This window comes from Cydia fagiglandana, chromosome 10 (assembly GCF_963556715.1).
Source record: "Cydia fagiglandana chromosome 10, ilCydFagi1.1, whole genome shotgun sequence".
Classification (NCBI taxonomy): Eukaryota; Metazoa; Arthropoda; class Insecta; order Lepidoptera; family Tortricidae; genus Cydia; species Cydia fagiglandana.
The window spans coordinates 2,034,263-2,054,564 of NC_085941.1; the positions used below are offsets into that span (position 1 = coordinate 2,034,263).

The 20,302-nt window shown below is 37.5% G+C and overlaps 1 protein-coding gene across 3 annotated transcripts; it reads right to left on the reverse strand.

Annotated features, from left to right (window-relative positions):
- Nucleotides 1-11,480: 11,480 nt before the first annotated feature.
- LOC134668391 (zinc finger C4H2 domain-containing protein) lies at nt 11,481-20,276 on the reverse strand. Of its 3 annotated transcripts, XR_010098765.1 has the most exons (6): nt 20,110-20,276; nt 19,212-19,383; nt 17,511-17,689; nt 16,702-16,836; nt 13,404-15,411; nt 11,481-13,269 (listed from the first exon to the last, which is right to left on the reverse strand). XR_010098765.1 is itself a non-coding variant. In XM_063525874.1 (5 exons), exons 1-5 carry the CDS (start codon nt 20,166-20,168, stop codon nt 15,285-15,287), a joined length of 633 nt encoding a protein of 210 aa, XP_063381944.1. In that variant the 5' UTR covers nt 20,169-20,276; the 3' UTR covers nt 11,481-15,284. The 3 variants fall into 3 exon arrangements, 2 of the variants coding, with proteins under 2 accessions (XP_063381944.1, XP_063381942.1); XM_063525874.1 differs by having other exon boundaries at nt 11,481-15,411; nt 16,741-16,836; XM_063525872.1 differs by having other exon boundaries at nt 11,481-15,411.
- Between the last annotated feature and the right edge of the window lie 26 nt (nt 20,277-20,302).

Consider the following 20,302-nt stretch of genomic DNA (forward strand, 5'->3'; position numbering starts at 1 on the left):
AATACCGATTTAGAGGTGAAAATGTATTTTCTGACTTTTTCATATAAAATCAGAAAATTGAATATTTTTACTTTTAATGTAATAGACTAGACATAAAAATTCAAAATCGCTCTCCTTCTTGATTCGACTGGCAAATCATATTACTTTTTGGCAACCGGGTTTTTTAACCTAATTAGACCCCGCTGAATCCGAATTTGCCGGTTGCTCGATCGAAATCATGACCGGAAGTGAGATATTTGACATTAAAGGTCCCTTTTTTTAGTTTTTCGTAAATAACTCTTAAACGGAGGCGCATAGCAAAAAATATTCTATTACATGAGTAATCTGCATAAAATTGCTTACAAGAAAGATTCAGTACAATTTTTCGCTAGGATCAATATTCAAAGAGATATTAACGCGGGAAATTTAATTATAATCACTTCTGAGGTCCCTTTTTTTAGCTTTTCGTAAATAACTCATAAACGGTGGCCAATATCAAAAAATGTTGTTAAACGATAATAATCTACACAAAATTTTGAACAAAACAGATTCAGTACACTTTTCGCAGGGATCAATATTTAAAAAGATAATAAAGAGGGAAAGTTCTAGTATAATGAATTCTAAGTTTCCTTGTTTTTATTTATTCGTTAATAATTTGAAAAGTATGACTCATAGCAAAAAAAATCTTATACCTAAATAATAAACATAAAATTTCCTACAATAAACATGTAGAACACTTTTCGCTAGGATCAATATTTAAAAAGACAAAGCAGCGGGTAAGTTAATTATAAATAATTTTAAAGTCCCTTTTTAGTTATTTGTAAATAACTCGTAAACGGTGTCCCATAACAAAATAGGTTTTTAAAAATAAATTATCTACATAAAATTTCCTCCAAAAAATATCTGGAACACTTTTCTCTAGGATCAATATTTAAAGCGATATTAATGGAAGAAAGTTAATTACAATCAGTTCACAGGTCACTTTTTATTAGTTTTTCGTAAATAACTCGTAAACGGTGGCCCTTTGCAAAATAATATTCTACATAAATATTAAACATAAAATTGTCCACAAAAAAGGTTCTGTACACTTTTTTGCTACGTTCAATATTTAAAGAGGTATTAAAGGGTGTAAGTTAATTATAATCAATTTCCAGGTCCATATTTTTAGGTTTTCGTAAATGACTCGTAAAGTAAGGCTCATAGCAAAATAAGTCCTTATTGTTCTTGTAAATAAAAAATCGGCATAAAATTTTCTACGAAAACATAATGAACACTTTTCTCTGGGATAAATATTTGAAACGATATTAAAGAAAGAAAGTTCATTACGATCAATACACATGTCACTTCTTTTTAGTTTTTAGGGTTCCGTACCTCAAAAGGAAAAAACCGGTCAAGCGCGAGTCGGACTCGCGTTGCAAGGGTTCCGTACATTACCCAAATTTCAACAACGTATTTTTTATATGTGAAACGCGAGTGAATTAATTGCCATTAAAAACCCGTTCAATAACTAAGTAATGTGCGACTCGCGCTTGCTTGCATATTTCTAATAGGTCTTCCTGTCATCTATAGGTAAACCCAGTAGTTTCGGAGATAAAGCCCCCCCCCCCTCATAGCCAAACAATGACCATTCCCCCCCCATTTATCCGTTTACGAGCCATTTACCAAAACCTGAAAATAGGGACTTGGAAATTCATTATTATTGATTATTGAACTTACCCCCTTTAATGCCTCTTTAAATATTGATCGTAGCGAAAAAGTGTACAGAACCTTTTTTGTGGACAATTTTATGTTTAATATTTATGTAGAATATTATTTTGCAAAGGGCCACCGTTTACGAGTTATTTACGAAAAACTAATAAAAAGTGACCTGTGAACTGATTGTAATTAACTTTCTTCCATTAATATCGCTTTAAATATTGATCCTAGAGAAAAGTGTTCCAGATGTTTTTTGGAGGAAATTTTATGTAGATAATTTATTTTTAAAAACCTATTTCGTTATGGGACACCGTTTACGAGTTATTTACAAATAACTAAAAAGGGACTTTAAAATTATTTATAATTAACTTACCCGCTGCTTTGTCTTTTTAAATATTGATCATAGCGAAAAGTGTTCTACGTGTTTCTTGTAGGAAATTTTATGTTTATTATTTAGGTATAAGATTTTTTTTGCTATGAGTCATACTTTTCAAATTATTAACGAATAAATAAAAACAAGGAAACTTAGAATTCATTATACTAGAACTTTCCCTCTTTATTATCTTTTTAAATATTGATCCCTGCGAAAAGTGTACTGAATCTGTTTTGTTCAAAATTTTGTGTAGATTATTATCGTTTAACAACATTTTTTGATATTGGCCACCGTTTATGAGTTATTTACGAAAAAGTAAAAAAAGGGACCTTAGAAGTGATTATAATTAAATTTCCCGCGTTAATATCTCTTTGAATATTGATCCTAGCGAAAAATTGTACTGAATCTTTCTTGTAGGCAATTTTATGCAGATTACTTATGTAATAGATCATTTTTTGCTATGCGCCTCCGTTTAAGAGTTATTTACGAAAAACTAAAAAAAGGGACCTTTAATGTCAAATATCTCACTTCCGGTCATGATTTCGATCGAGCAACCGGCAAATTCGGATTCAGCGGGGTCTAATTAGGTTAAAAAACCCGGTTGCCAAAAAGTAATATGCTTTGCCAGTCGAAATCGTTTTGATGAAAAATATGACCAGTCTATAACACACAATCAATTTTTCTGAGCACATATGAAAGAAATTCTGTCATTCAAATGAAATAAATCCTAAAACCCCAACTAAATACTATATTTAACCCCTTATGCCACTTTAAACTTACATAACAATTACAGTATTTGCTCCATACATTTACGAAAAGGTACCTTATGGAAATAAATCTAATAATACATCACTACAAAACATCAATCACATTGAAGTTTATCTTTTATGAATAGAAAATATTAATTTACATTAAACTGCCACAAATTTAATTAGTTCTTCGTCATAATAATCTTAAAAAAGACCAATAATTTGTATGTAATGAAAAGGTACCTTGTGGTTAAGTTACATGATGAGGCATGATGATGATGGAACAGTTAGGATAAACTAATAATATTTTTGGGTAAAGATGGTATAAATCGTCTATTTCTTATCAATAATATATTTTGGTTGCCATTGAAGACAAGCGGCATTGAGGTTCAATGACCTCAGATATTCCATAAGGTAATGCGTCGGGTATTGGCATTTTTCAGCAAACCAATGGCTGATTTATTGCATGCGACCAAACTAAATGAAGATTATACTAGTTAAGAAAGACTTGACGAGAGCAACTTTGGTATAATAGCAGGCTACTTGGATTTGTAATGTCGGTCGATGTACGGTTATAATATTTGCTAGGCGCCCCAACCAGAACTGAAATTATCAAATTAGTTTTGCAGAATGCTAATACAGTTCTCTACCAAACTTCTTTTCCCGTATTGACTAGTTTTTTTGGGAATTTTCAATCTTTTTTCCATAAGGTACCTTTTCGACTAAACTCTGAGACGACATTACTAGGCTTATAACTAACTTATAACAAAAATAAAAACAGGTAAACAAACGTTACGCATTAAGGTTTCAGATCACACAATAAAAAAAATTGAGCATTTTTTCACCTCTTTACAAAACATTTCATATCTCCGAAACTAGAAACCCTCATAAGGTACCTTTTCCCGTGGAACGTCACATTTATACCGGTAGCTCAAAATGCGGGTACAATTCCTTGATTTTTTTTAATATCAAAAGATTCGTAGATTGCTGTGGGAAAAGGTTTTGAACCCTAAGTTAAGAAGCACCTTGAAAATTAAGATGATATTATTTTGCGAAAAAAAAATCAAAGACCTTAATATGACTCGTGGCTACACAGTTGCGGTGTAATCTATCTATACCCTGTATCTTTATGTACCTACTTAAATAAAATAGCGGAAGCAGTTATAAAGTTGACCCAAAAATTTTTTATTAAGCTATGAGCTTCATCACATATGTTCCTTGAGTAATTCTAAGCATTTCAAGCCTGGGAGCCAATAAGAAATGTGTGTCTACTCGGATTTGTAATGGATTCAAACTTTCAACCCCTTTTTAACCCTGTTAGGGGATGAATTTTACAAAACGCTGAAATTACTTTTCCTGTCTTTTAATAATATCCCCAAATACAAAGATTCAAGTCCCGCGTTCGAAAATTTTTTTGATATCCATACAAACTTTCAACTCCTTTTTCACCACCTTAGGGGATGAATTTTCAAAAACGCTGAAATTAGTTTTCTTGTATTTTAATAATATATCGTTTTACGAAGTTTCAAATTCCTAGCTTAAAATAAAACTTGAACCCCATACAAACTTTCATCCCCTTTTTAACCCCCTTAGGGGTTGAATTTCTCAAAATCGCTTCTTATCTCTTGTACACTTTATAAATGTAATCTAGTGTGCAAATTTCAACTTTCTATCTTTTGTAGTTTCGGCTCCGCGTAGCAAAAATCTCCAACCAAATTTTTCACCTTTTTACGTTTTTCTTGTAAAATTACTATGAAATTGAAAAAACAAATATCAGCAATGAATTCTACGTCTTTGGTTTATACGAAAATGATACCAAACTTGCCCTAGTACCCACCAGGATCAGAGTAGATTTTTTTTAAAGATGACGGATGGCGGCCGTCTTTGTACCCCACCCTCCCCCCCACTTCACGCTAGAAATGCTTAGAATTACTCAAATATCAGATGTGATGAAGCTCATAGCTTAATAAAATTTTTTTGGGTCATGTATGGCAGCGTTACATAACTGACTCCAGTAAAAGTAAACAAATAATTTGTACATTTTCGGGTAGTTTTAACCTCCTAAGGCCCAGTACCAGGCCCATACCAATGAAAAATGCAAAATTTGCCACAGAAATTTGAACCTACTATGTAGGAAATAAAGTTGATTTTGCGTTGTTCAAAAACTGAACGAAACAAAGCAAAAGCAACTCTGTTCCAATCCAATACGATTTAAATTTCATTGAACTGAATAAGTACTATAGGTAGGACCTTGGGCCTTAGGAGGATAATATTCATTGACTAACCAACCAAATACAAAACCACCGGGATCTGTCACTGAACGACCTGGCGGCCGATTTCTGAATTTCGATCGCTCGATTTCGTCACTCGAAAATCGGTGGAAAACGGTGAACTGAGCGATCGAAATTTGGAATCTATTGGTATTGATCACTCGATTTCATTTCTATTAGTAGAATTTAAATGCCTAGTAGTGGAGACATTATTTAATGAAATACGCGAAATCGAGTAGTCGAGATTCAAAAATCGCCCCCCTGACTATTTTATCATGTAATGTTTTCATCTACCCTTAAGAAGCCAGTTGATTTTGATTTTGTTTACGTACTCTTTTTTAAATATAGAGTAAATATACAGACTTTAGATAGGTGCGTCCAGATTAGCGAGTGCTCAACTGCCCACTTTTAAGGTATTACTTCAGACTGCTCGTCTAAGGGTGGTATTCCATCTGTCCAATATATTGGTCCAATGTGTATTTTGTCTCACATTTTGCTTTAATGAGAGAGTGAGACGCAATGACAGGTGGAATACCACCCTAAAGCCCCCTCCAGACTATGCGCGTGAATCGCGGGCGAAGCCGCGAACGCAAGTGTGGCGTCGATTTCGCAGATTGTTCACGCCTTCGCGCCTTGTTCTCCGTTTTTTGTCGGTATTTCGGCCCGCGTCAAAGGAGACGCGAAGCGCGAACTTGTAAGACTCCACATTACACAATATTTTGGCTCCTCTGTGGCAAGATAAATATGAATTAAATTATGATTATATTATATTAAGCAGCTATATTTTACGGTTTCACAAGAAAACAAAATGGAAAAAACAGCTAAATCACGTATGATGCCATAGATAACTAACAGTTAAACTCGATCAGCTGATGCTTTTCCGCCATCTTGCCGCAAACCAAACTGCGAAATCGCCGTGAAGTGTGCGAGTGTGGAGTCATACGTCAACTTCGTGGAAAGCCCCCTCCAGACTATGCGCGTGAATCGCGGGCGAAGCCGCGAACGCAAGTGTGGCGTCGATTTCGCAGATTGTTCACGCCTTCGCGCCTTGTTCTCCGTTTTTTGTCGGTATTTCGGCCCGCGTCAAAGGAGACGCGAAGCGCGAACTTGTAAGACTCCACATTACACAATATTTTGGCTCCTCTGTGGCAAGATAAATATGAATTAAATTATGATTATATTATATTAAGCAGCTATATTTTACGGTTTCACAAGAAAACAAAATGGAAAAACAGCTAAATCACGTATGATGCCATAGATAACTAACAGTTAAACTCGATCAGCTGATGCTTTTCCGCCATCTTGCCGCAAACCAAACTGCGAAATCGCCGTGAAGTGTGCGAGTGTGGAGTCATACGTCAACTTCGTGATATGTTCGCTCCGCGACGTCGCGGCGCGATTCACGCACATAGTCTGGAGGGGGCTTATCTCGCAATTCTTGCAAGGCATAAAGCGCGCAACGCACGCAGATCTGAAAGCAACATAAGTTAATTGAATCTTGAATCTTCGTCGTTCGCATGTGATATCTGAGGCCTTACCGCGAACCACGTTCGACGTGTTGCCTCCCTGTCACACTTACGTACGAATTTACAAGAGCGACAGAGAGGCAACACGTCGAACGTGGTTCGCGCTAGGCCCTGTTTCACTCTGTCACGCGATAGCTGGTCATGTGACGCCCTCGGTCAGTGCTACTTACCCCTGTTATCTTAACGCGACTGCGTCTTACTGCCCTTTCACCCTATGATAGTCAAGGGAAACTACGTAGCACAGATTTATAACTATTTTTAAACCTTGCTGGAACGAGATAGGGTCTATAATCGTAACATCACGGTATAAACTTGAGGGATAGTTTTAGTACTACTTAGCAGTAGGTACTATAGAGGTAGGAAACAGCAAAATGTCATTTTCATCACACTTGCTCGGAAAAGATGTATTTACACGTAGGGCTTGCGGGCGGGAAATTGAAATTTTCGCCCTAGGGCGGAAAAAATCTTTTCCGAGCAAGTGTGATGAAAAACACTTATTTACACGTAGGGCTTGCGGGCGGGAAATTGAAATTTTCGCCCTAGGGCGGAAAAGTGTTTTATACAGAAGTTTGTTTTTATTAATTCTCCTTTTTTTCCTTACAAGTGTGATGAAAAACATTGTGTGTGCCACGGGCGGTAAAGAAATTCCGAACTCGTGAACATTTTAAGCCCTCGCTTCGCGTCGGGCTTAAAATTGACACTCGTTCGTAATTTCTTATTTCCCGCCCTTAATACACAATGTACTATTTCCTCACTCGTATCCTTACGAAGAGTTCTTATGGAAAACTACCGCAATAATAAAAATGCTACTTGTTACAGTCAGTTCCCTACCACTAGAGATGCAACGGATAGTTGTTTGGCCGGATACCGGATATACCGCATCTCTACCTACCGCACTCACCTTGCACAGAGCCAATAGGTAGGTAGAGCCACCTACTCAGTGGAAGTATGGTCAGGTGTGGCTCACTCCACGATTTCGTCGCTTTGCTACAGGTAACTAAAAGTACATCCGTTCAACCCCAATTTTGGGGTTTGCTATAAGCCGCACGTGGCGCTGTCGCCACCTAGCGGCCATATCTGTGCTGATCATGATAGACGCGTTTTGTTAGAGGGTGAGTCTTCTGTACCTAGTACTATTATTTATTCTGTGGTATGTTGTAAGTAGAGCAAATGAGTCGTTATGATTACCATTTTCTTTGTTAATTTTGAAAACAGAATGTACACAATTAATTCTTATCGCCATGGGAATAATAAGCGATGATGCAGCAATTAAAAAGTAATTGTTTACTTTAAATTTCTTTGTTAAGTCCCAATTAGATGTAAATAAACGGTTACTCATTAACGCGTATTCAATTTGTGATTAATTCGATGCGGTGTTACTTACATTACATGAGGTCAGCGTGTGTCATTGCGAACTTTGTTTTGTTAGGTTTCTGGATCGACAAAGAAAATGGAATGGTAACTTGCATGTACACAGCTGTTTTATGTTGATATTGATGACTTTTTCGTAGAATGTAATAGGACGAGACCATTAGTCATACTTAAAAGAGTATAAGATTAGGTCTTCATCCTACTTAACTACATGTTTATATTCACCTACGTGGTATAGGTACCTAGGTAGATACCTTACTATACTTACAAATCTTATTTACGATTTAAAAAGTACCTACCTATTAACTAATTTAATGCTCAAACCGGGACTCGAACCCCGAGTTTCCAGCTGATCCATAGGTAAGGTCAGTACCGCCTTGGCTGCGGCCGTTTATTATTTTTTCAAGAGATGTTAATAGTGGACGGAGACTAGCGCTCCGTTAGTATCAAATAGGATGGGGTAAATACATCTTTGATTATAATAACTATAATTTTATTTATTTAAACTTTCTTGTACCATAAAAAATAAGTAGGTACAAATGGCGGACTAAGGGTCGGTTGCACCAAACTGTATTTGTAAACTGTATTCGCTAAATTTGTATGTATGGAAAGTTTCATAGTGGCGCGCCCGGGCGCGCCGGTTGACGTTGATCAGTCTGTCAAATGTGGTTGGTGCAACTGGCCCTTAAATTAAGGCATTCTCTTAACATCAGTCAACCGTAGGGCAAAACAGAAATTCTCGAATGTGGGTAATATATGGCCTCTATTATTAAACTTGTTATAAGTACTTAAAGAGTTTCCAATATTTCAGTAGTTGCACAATGTCACGACTAGCTGCATATGTATTCATTGTGGTATACACAGCAGGGTACTTATATATATGTCGCAGTCGGATCGTATAATCCGCCGTATTACATTACGGCTAGCCGTTTTCAAAAACAGGGGCGTTTTGAAATGCGGCGGTTTAACGATTAGCCGTATTGAATGCGGCTGAATGAGAATCCGCCGGAATGTATTCGGCGCCATACGTTCTTCAACACGGCTAGCCGTAATGTAATACAGCGAGTCATTAGCCGCCGCTTTGACAGTTTTTAGTTCCCATTTTTAACACTCGTGGCGCTGCCTGACAAACGCTGGGGTGTCCATCAAATCTGGAGTTTGTCGGACTGTTTCTTTTCAAAAAAAAATTTCCTTCGCAACTTAACTAGACGGAGCCCCGCTTCGCGGGGCTCCTATTTCTGAGCGGTTTGCCCTTCGGGCATCTGAAGCTACCTAACGAACCTAACCTACCTACCTATTGATTAAGTGAGACGTCCGTGAAAACATTACACTTTGGGGAAAAAAGCGTAGGTAGGTAATTAGGTTAGGTTCGTTAGGTAACTTCAGAGGCCCGAAGGGCAAACCGCCCAGAAATAGGAGCCCCGCTTGCGGGGCTCCGTCTATTTAAGTTGTGAAGGAAATGTTTTGGAAAAGAAACACATGTAGTGCGGTGGGACTGGGACCATGGTAGAAATAAATTAAATTGCAAACATTGTCAAACTCCGGTTACGTAGGCGACCGAAAGAACTGGTCACTCTATAATGTACGATGCGGCTAAACGTGGGCCGCCTTATTGAAGAACGTATCGCAGTGACAATCCGGCTAATCGTCGAACCGCCGCATTTCAAAACGCCCCTGTTTTTGAAAACGGCTAGCCGTAATGTAATACGGCGGATTATACGATCTGACTACGACATATAGATTGGTACGGCGTGGGTAGGCCACTTGTAAAAACAAATTAATATACATGGTAAATACCCCTTTTAAGACGAAACAGAAGCTGAGTTTTAAATAATTTAGGTAAATATACCCGTCTTGCTAACGGAAGCGGCTCCTAAAACTAGTGCGATAAGGACAAGGCGAAAAATCCTGCGTAAAAATCTCAAAAATCGAGGTTCGTACTCGACTGTTTCCTCCTCCAAAACTTAACCAATGGTAACCAAATTTGCAAATCTAAATGATTATGAAATTATCTGTGTCGGACCGTTTTGCTTATTTGGCTAATTGATATCAGTTTTATTTATTTATTTATTTATTTATTTAAACTTTATTGCACGATAACAAAATGTACAAATGGCGGACTTAATGCCTTAAGGCATTCTCTACCAGTCAACCATTGGGTCAATCAGAAAACTTGTACTTAGTGCAGGATTGTAGACAACGAGAAGAATTATGAATCACAAATCAGGTTATTCTAAACAATATTCTAATTATAAACTACACATATAAAGATAATAGCAATAGACACCTACATATATACAAACATGCATACATACATACATATATAAATAAATATGTTATATTCTGTTATGTACCCAAGAATATAAGTAAAATGCGGATCATTTATCTTTAAGCGAGTTAGAGAGTTTTGAATACTATGCCTCTCATTGCGGCATAGTCAATGAGGCCATTTTTAAACGGTCCGACACAGATATTGACAATATTAATGTGTTGAAAAAAATCATTGCTCCAGCATCAAAACCCACGGAGGAAGCAGTCGAGTACGTTTGTATGGAGAAATGACCACTCCTAAGATTCCGTAGTTATAATTAAGTAAATGACCATGTTAGCATAAAATCGTACCTACATCTTTGCTTAACATCTGGTGCCTTGGTCTACTTAGGCGACTATATCCGCCCAGCCGATCACGTGCTCTGATAGCAGTTAACACATATTTCACAACAATAAATAACATTTATTTTTGTTTGATTGCTGGCTACTTATTATCTCTTTGTTCTCGATAAATTGTTGTTATTATAATTATAAAACAAGTTCTGGGGAACTATAAAGAAGTAGGTAATTAGTAATTAAAATAAGTTTCTACGTAGTTCATTGTGCAAGTAAGATATAGAGCACTCCATTTATTATAATAGCGAGCGAAAAGAACGCAGCTTTGAGAATGAGACAGCAACACATAATAGCAGCGTCTCTGTCGGTTTTTGTGATAGATTGATAGGATAATGGCTCCTCTACACAATTGACCAACGCCGGCCACTCCAAGGGACGCAGCCATACGGTAGAATGAGATAGCAATATCACTTGCTCCCTCTAATGCATAAATGCGTCCCTTGGAGTGCCCGGGTTTGGTCCATCGTGTAGAGGAGCCATAACAGTGGCGGATTTGCCCAGTAGGCCCGGGGTTGGGGCGGCAAAAAATTTGGGGCAGCAAATTGTGACAAAAAATTTACTGATGATAACAAGAAATAACATAAAATGTAGTCAATATATGGGCGCTGCGAAAGGGGCGGCTATAATGCCTGGGGCCTAGGGCGGCAGACTGCAAATCCGCCACTGTAGGATAAGTAGATATCTATAGGTGGTCAAGCAAATCTTTTCAGTAGAAAAAGGCGCGAAATTCAAATTTTCTATGAGACGATATCCCTTCGCGCCTGCATTTTTCAAATTTGCCGCCTTTTTCTACTGACAATATCTGCTTGACCAAGTATAAAATGTACATTAATAAATTAGAAGACAGTGGTCGACACAGATGAACGTTTTATTGTAAAAACATAGCTATACACAATGCGCTGTACGCTACTATTTACACGAAAATTGTAATATGGCTGTTGACACTGGGCAGGTAGGATATTACTGTTTAGTTATAGTTTATTATGTATGGATCTATGTTCGCTGGAAATCGTTAGTTATTATGACATACAGTTATATTATAAAACAAAGTAGTCAATGGACTAGAATTCCTACACTCAACTGTCATGTTTTTAATGCAAAAAAACATCAACTTTTCAACATGCATAATAATGCCAGAGGTATATCCTGAGATTCTAGAAAATGTTATTTGTTTGTTCTATATAATAGTCGTTTACATAACATCCTCACATAATATAAAATGGAATTCTATTTGTGCGATGAGTAATACGCAGTAGGTATTTCCCTTAAAAAAATGCTATCATAAAATTGCTTGCCATTTCCTGGCTCATGGCTGTGATTCTTTGCCAAATAGCTGTCTATATTTCACACGTTCAGTGCCGAAAACTCGACTATCGGGTATTTTATGATTTCGTTGCCAGGCCGGACGACCCGATAGTCGGGATCGTGGTACTACTGCTATATGGCGAAATTGTTGTGGCCTGGCGCGGATATCTTGTTTGGATGGTTGACAATGAATGTGTTAAATTGTACGAGTAATAATGTGCGAACGGCAACCAAGAATGGCAATGTTTGGCGTCACTTTACAGTTGTAGAGCGAGTGGTACTGAATATTGGTAAATCAGAGCGCGACTGACCGATGACTAAAATCCTAACATCAATACGTATCCAAAAATCAGGACTATACACGGAGGCTGAAAAATAACTGCATTCCCGTTGCCAGGGAGGTTTTAGGATTATATTGAGTAACTTTTACTATGGGACCAACCTCGAAATCACGAGAAAAAATGTACCCTCCCATAGAATATGGATCAGGCAAAATGTATGGAACGGCAAAATTTTTTTTTCTGGTTTAGTCCGATAGTAAAAGTTGCTCAGTATAATCCCAAAACCTCCCTGGCAACGGGAATGCAGTTATTTTTAGCCGCCCTGTTTAATATATTATGGTAACCCTAATAATTCTCCCGTCACAACTATGTACTTAAATTGTTATATATTCATTCTTTTATATAGACTTAGGTACAGTCACCTGCAATAATATATTACTCTTCGAAGGCCTCAAAAATATGTGACGAGCTCTTATGGCTAGAGGCAAATAAGATCGTGTGAGATATTTTTGCGGCCTTCGTTGTGTAACATATTATTGCAGGTAGCCTGTACATAAGCGGTTAGACTAAACAGACATCGTAAGTAAGAAAAATAGGTATCGTCTTGGGTCGTCCCGTTCGTTTTTCGTCAAGTTCTTAAATTAGTCCTATTTTGCTTTCGTCACTCATTCTACATTCGTCACAATCGTCGGTGGCTTTCAATGTAGAATGAGTGACGAAAGCAGAATAGGACTAGTTTAAGAACTTGACGAAAAACTAATGGGACGACCCAAGACGATACCGAAAAATATTGAAAATAATTTCTCAGATTCCAGTAAAGTGCTCAATTGGAAATTAATTAAGTTAACCCGGGAGAATTAATGTTCGGGCCACAATCCTTGCTTATTGGTTTATTTATATGTAGAGACTACTTAAGACTCCACAATTTAATACTAGCCTAACCTACACTTACATTATAAAACTATTTACAAAATCTACACGCGTTATTGAAAACAAGGATGTTTACTTTTTGTAACAATATGTTTGGCACAATTTCAATATATTTTGATGGGACTTCACCTGCAATAATATGTTACACAACGAAGGCCGCAAAAATATCTGACACGATCTTATTTGTAGAGCCATAAGAGCGTGTCACATATTTTTGCGGCGTTCGAAGAGTAACATACTATTGCAGGTGACTGGACAAACGCTACTTTTGACTTTCAATAATGACAATAATATTGCAGGTGAAAGCAGTAAAATCAATAAGGCCCACTTGCACCATCCCACTAACCCGGGGTTAAGCGGTTTAACCGTCAACCCACTGTCAAATTGTACTGGTAACCATGGTAACTCCAGGTTTAACCGGTTATCCCCGGGTTAGTTGAATGGTGCAAGTGAGCCTATCACATTTAGAACTTCAAATACTTTCACGTTTACAAATTTAAAGTCAGTAATTAATAACAAAATGTATCAAATAATGTCCTCCAACTGACAAGCGGCTACAAATTTGTAACGAAATATATTTTGTTACTTTTTTCCTACTATTTGGCACACATTGAAATAGGTAGTTGAAAAATACTACCTATAATTCCGTACACGGCGGGAAGTTGATATCTGTCGGGAAAAAATTTAAGAAATTTGAACCTTATGTAATTTAATTTAAAGTTCAAATTTCTTCAGTAGAACATCTCGAGTTATCAACTTCTTCCCGTCATGTACGGAATTTATCATAACTATGGGTATGTATGCGTATTTATATTTTAAATAATAAACTCTTCGTGGATCCTTGGCATGCATTTTTTAAATAAAATATGTATGCATTTGCTTTTTTAAGGACAAAGGTCGGACAAGAGTAGTACAGACAGTAGGCCATCGCAATTGCACACAATCAAAATTCTAACAGTAATTTCAATTCGTGCGTGTTTTATATGAATAAAATTATTTTCGTTCAAAACTAAACAAAGAAAAAAAAATGAGCATTCGAGACTAAAACATATCGTAAAGTGTCATAATAGATGTAACAATGTGGTATATATGTCGGCGGCCGATCGTAAGATTAGGCATATCGTGAAATTCCTAGGCATATAGTGAAACGTGAAAATCTTTGACACGTTCCCTGAGTCGACGGAGCCCCGCGTGGGGCTCCTATTTCTTCGGGCATTTGAAGCAACCTAACGAACCTATCTTGCCTATATATTGGTTTAATCCTCAAAACAATACACAGGAACATTACGATCTGCCTGATCTTACGATCGGCCGCCGACATACACAGAATGTAGTGCATAACTGTTTTCCATCGTATTCTTGGGAACGTTCGTATTTGTCATGCTAGTTCAGTCGATGTCAGTATATTTTATACCGAGACTGACAGAAGTTTCCGTGAAAATACAATGGAATATAATTAAATAATTATGCAGTACATCCTGTACTGACATGTTACATACATCATTCGATAAATAAACATCAAATAGACTTTTTCCCAGTGCTTTTCGGATATTTCGATCTGTAAATAAATGCATAAAATTCTTATACATACTTCGAAAACAATAAGGGTCAGTTGCACCAACCACATTTAACAGACTGATCAACGTCAGCCGGCGCGCCCCAGGGCTTTACTGTGAAACTTTCCATATATAAAAATTTTGCGAACTCTTTAACGATACGAACACCCACCGTTAAAGCGTTCGCAAAATTTTATTGTTAGGGAATTCAGTTTCATAGATCTCTGAAGCGTGACGTTGATCAGTCTGTTAACTGTGGCAGGCGTGTCTAACTCCGCGATTTCGTCGCTTTGCTACAGGTAGCTAAAAGTACATCCGTTCGGCCCCAATTTTGGGGTTTGCCATAAGCCGCGCGTGGCGCTGTCGCCACCTAGCGGCCATATCTGTGCTGATCGTAACAGACGCGTTTTGTTAGACAGTGAGTCTTCTGTACTTAGTATTATTTATTCTGTGACTGTGGTTGGTGCAACTGGCCCTAAAAGCACTCATTCTCGAGTCGACTATATAAACTTGACCGCTTATGGCTCACTTCAGGACTATAATAAACAAAATCTGGCAATACTAACGACACGTATCATTCGACTATTTCTTCTTAGGTTTCTTAGGGTTACGCGAGCGAGACTTGGCCTTGCAGAGCGGGCAGATTGGCGCGTTTCGGTGGATCTGCTGGTGGCAGGATAAGCAGGACTTCATCGGCGGGGGCTGTTGCCTGTAAATTTCATAAGGATCATAGGATAAGTGGGTGATATTGCGAAATATACGAAGTATGGTATTCACTGGGAAAACGGTCAGATGTTACGCGAATTAAACCCTATCACTTTGATATAAAGTTCAAATCTTTGAGCGTGGTGGACGAAAACTGCGTTGTGGAAACTCTGGTTAAATCATGATTATATTATACTGAATTACATTAATTATGTATGCCGGTTTGTTTGTTTAGAGCAGCGGTCGGCAACCTTTTAGCAGCCAAGGGCCACATAGTAGTTAACGGAGGTGACGCGGGCCGTACTTTGTTAATATTTATGACTTTATGAGACATTGTCGTTTGTCATTACATACAAAATAGCCAAGGCGGCTCTCGGGCCGCAAGTGACAGGTTCACGAGCCGCATGCGGCCCGCGGGCCGCAGGTTGCCTACCGCTGGTTTAGAGTGTAAGTTTCAAATCACCTAGAATTCGAGTTTTCTATCTTGCGGTTTGTTTGTGCTCTGGTTTCCGAGGATAGCGGTGCCGTCATATAGCGGTCGTCGCCATACAAAATATTATTCTTTCATATTTAACCGTATTATTTTGTATGGAGACGGCACCGCTATACTATGGAAACAGAGCTTAACACAGTTAAATCAAAGATTGGATCTTTTGATAACGCGGAGAGCAATAAGTTGTAAAAGCTAAAATGGTGAAAATGTAGAAGCAACAAAATCGAATAACTAACTTAATGAAAAATATTAAAAAATATATAATTAATAATAAACAAAATTATTTAACACTTGAATAACGATTTGTATTCTGAACTGCCTTTAATTTTAATCTGAAATAATGCAAATTAGCACTCGGGCAGTATTTTAAAAGTAGAGAAACGCCACTAAATTGTAATTATGTAGTTTAATTTTTAAATTAAACTCAACCAAAACTTTTTTTTTTATTATTTGCAGACTGGAATGGATATATATGAGATTTTTTTTTAAAGATAGGATACAATGACAGTACATTATTATATGGTACAGCCTGGCAAAAAAGAGTAGAAATTAAAAAGTGGCAATACTGTAGTGTCGTCCCTTTCAAATCAATGGATATAAGAGAACGGGACGACACTACAGTGTTGCCGCTTTTTAATTTCTACTCTTTTTCCCAGGCTGTAAAAATAAACATCTTTATGTACATAGTTTAAAAATTTAACTTCAAAGAAAAAAGTTTCAGGCCATCGTTCAGTATACAAGAACGACAGGAAATAAGGATGAAGGGAGAGTAAAACAAAAAGAAACAAAACTCAATCGAACCTCAGCGAGACGGTAAGGAAATCTTGGTCGAGAGCAGACCTGAACGCGGGCGGCGGCGGCGGTGGCTTGCGCACCGGCGCCGGCGCCAGGAACGGCACCGCCCGCGGCGCCGACGCCGACAGCGCGGGGAACCGGCTGCAACACACAATCATTACTTTTACAGTATGTGTCTGAACATGGGGCTTTAATTCCATGGTTTGATTTTACTCGCTAAACTGAGCTACTTTTACTATGGGACCAACCCTAAAATCGGGGAATTTTTTTTTTGGCTTTTCCATAGAAAACGTCGACATCTGGTCAGCCAAAATGTATGAAAAAGCCAAAATTTTTTTCGTGATTTCGGGGTTGGTGCCATAATAAAAGTATCTTAGTTTAGCGAGTAGAATCGAGCCCTGGATTTAAAGCCTCATGGTCAGTTACACCCTGTATATGGTTGCATCCTATAATTACAATGATTTTAACTCATTAGTGGCAGTGGTGGCCTAGCGGTAAGACCGTGTGCGATTTTCCGTTTTGTACCAATGAGTTTTTCGGAACTTATGTACGAAATATCATTTGATATTTACCAGGTGCTTTTCGGTGAAGGAAAACATCGTGAGGAAACCGGACTAATCCCAATAAGGCCTAGTTTCCAAAGTCCAGCAATTATTTGAAGCACACAAAACTCAGTAGAAATAACGTATTTCCAGGAATGACAGGTATAAAAAAGTGGGTTTCTCTTTATAAATAGCTGGCCGAGATAAAGGTGAGGGAGCTATAATGTGAGGCAAAAAATATTAAAATCCAAGCTAATTTGACAGGATACTGACTCTGGTGTGACGGGGCTGCCCTCCTCCTCATGCAACTCCGGAAGTCGCTCCAGCCCTAAGCACTGCCGCCGTAGCAGATCCACTTCCGCCTTCAACGGTCGATAGTCCTCGTGGAGTCGGGACGCCGCTGACAACTTCCGGGACATTGATTCTTCTGTCTGCTTTATCACTGTTTCCATCTGTAACCAACATGTAAATGCTGTGGAAAGTAAGCAACTATAAATGAATGTCGATATTATGATAGTCCGCACGGGTGGTACCTACTATAGTCCGTTAAAGATACTGAAATAAACATGAAATTAAAATTACATATTCATGGACTGTAGAACTCCATTATGGTGAAGTAGGTTCAGAGAGCAATCTCTTCTTCTACCTAGCGTTATCCCGTCCATTGCCATGGTCCGCTTTCCTACTTAACTTTTTCCACTTTGCGCATTCCTGGGCGTCCTCTTGTGTGTCTCGTGATATCGGCTTTCACGACATCGAGCCATAGCTGTTTTGGTCTGCCATGGGGTGGGGTGGGGGGGTGTCGGATAGTTTTAGAGAGCAGTATTTTGAGAAAATCGTATGACTTTTTTAGACCACAATAATGGCTGCCTAAAATTTAGTTAGCAATCATGAGGATTTTTTCTAATGACTTTATCGATTAAAATCCTGATCCCGACTTTCGCTCGATAGAAAAAAATTACGAGCATAGGTAAAACGCACTTATACTTTTGTGGGTTGGATTAAGTCGGAGTCTGCGTGTGGTCTAATCATGAAACAAAGAGCATCCAAGACTAGTCGCACAGTTGGATTAAAATAGCTCTAGTTCTCCACAATCCAAACAAACACTTTGTAACGGCACATTTCCGAACTAGACATACAAATAAACATGCCATTGTATCAATCTAAAAATATCCGTGTGATTTTGATCCTTATACAACAGGCATAAGGTTAAAAGCTGTGTTTTTTAGACTAACGGACAGGTGGCCTAGTCACAAGACGAATGATTTTTAAACAAATTATTGGTAATGCATTTACAATTATATTTATTTTTACGAGAATTATTACTAAAACAGTAGTGTAACACTCAGTAGCCTACAATATTTCTTGCATGTAACGATTTATCTCAATAAGTGAAATGTAATTAATATTTCTTTAGAGACAAATAAATATTTTTAACCCGAAAACTATAGGAAAGAAGACGAGAGCATTCTGCCTAAGATACCTAGGACCTTGTAGGAAAAGACTCAAATATGGCTCCCAATTCAGATTTTCCATACAAAAACAGTACAGAAACTGCAAATTCCGTTTTCACCATAGAAAACCACTACCATTCCCAAGACTCTTCCCTACTATTTTGAGTATTTGATACTCCAAACAAACACTGATGATTTTTACAACAGTTTACAAACATAAGCAGTATAGGTACTCAAAAGTTTGTTGCAAACATACATACTAACAGTTTGTGCAGTGTTTCTTTTTTATTTATTTTTTCAACAAATATTCCAAAACCCTATTAATTTGATGATTGATTCAGATGTTTAGGTATAAGATAAGATAAGGAAGTTAAGATAAGTTAAGTTTTAATTTCTAATAGGTTTAGTTGTATATAGTTTATGATGTAATATTAAGTATGTTTACTTCCTTCTACAATCTTTGTCATTTTAATAAATTAATGAAATAAAAATATACTTAAAAACAAACCCTATTACTTACCGCATTAATGTCAGCATGAATCTGTCGTAGCTCCTCCACGTGGCTCATCTTCTCCTGCTGCAGAAGCTCCATCTCGCGCTTGTACTGCGCCAGGCAGCGGCCCTCGGCATCTCCGGAGCGGACCTCTGTGAGGATGCTCCGCTTTAGGCGCTCCAGGGTGATCGTCTTATTCCTAAATATAAGGGTTGGTGATACATTACACATGCCATGGTAACTCGAGCCAAACCAATGGTTTATGTGGTTCAATTCTCAGTGGGTGTAGGCTTCAAAGACTGGATTTACCAATAAGTATGTATAGCTAACTAATGAATATCCAGAAAGAGCACTATGGTATCTTCTTCCTGTATTATTTGTATTGTTTTCTGTAATGAGGTGTGCAATAAAGAGTATTTGTATTGTATTGTATTGTATGGTCTATAAAAAGCTTAGGTATTCTACTGTCAGGATTCCTTAGTCGAGCACTGTGTGGGATTGTCATTATTAGCATGTTTATGTATCATAGTAAAATATAAATAGCTGATAAGATAATTCAGTGCAGTAAGTGGAATTAGTTTCTACTATTGAAGACTTATGGCTGTATATCATTACAATATTGTAAAAAAAAAATACATTTTCATTATTGTCCAAAAAATAACTACTACCCAACAGAAATTATGCAATAAGCGGCATCAAGCTAAAGTCTATAACATAAACAATAATAACATTAGCATGATATCAGTGGAATCGGTAGCTTTTCAGGGTTGTATAGCAAGGAGTACTTAGAACAGGCTACGCCGCAATGATCACAGCGATAAATTGAGGATTTACGGATTTACGGAACTATAATCGGTGTCAAGTGTTTATTGATCGAGTCCACAGGTGCGAACTTATCTCATAAAATTCACAATAATATTCATACCTAATCTCCTTCATGGCTTCTAACTTGTGATATATTTCGCGTTCGTTTTCAGCGGTCATTTCTTATTCAAGTCGTAGTAAAAAAAACTAGCCGCAGGCTAAAATATTATAAAAATTATAACGCACAAAGCGAAAAGGATTCGGCCTCGCGCACATGAGATTAACTAGTGATGTGACTAAACACTTATTCGCTG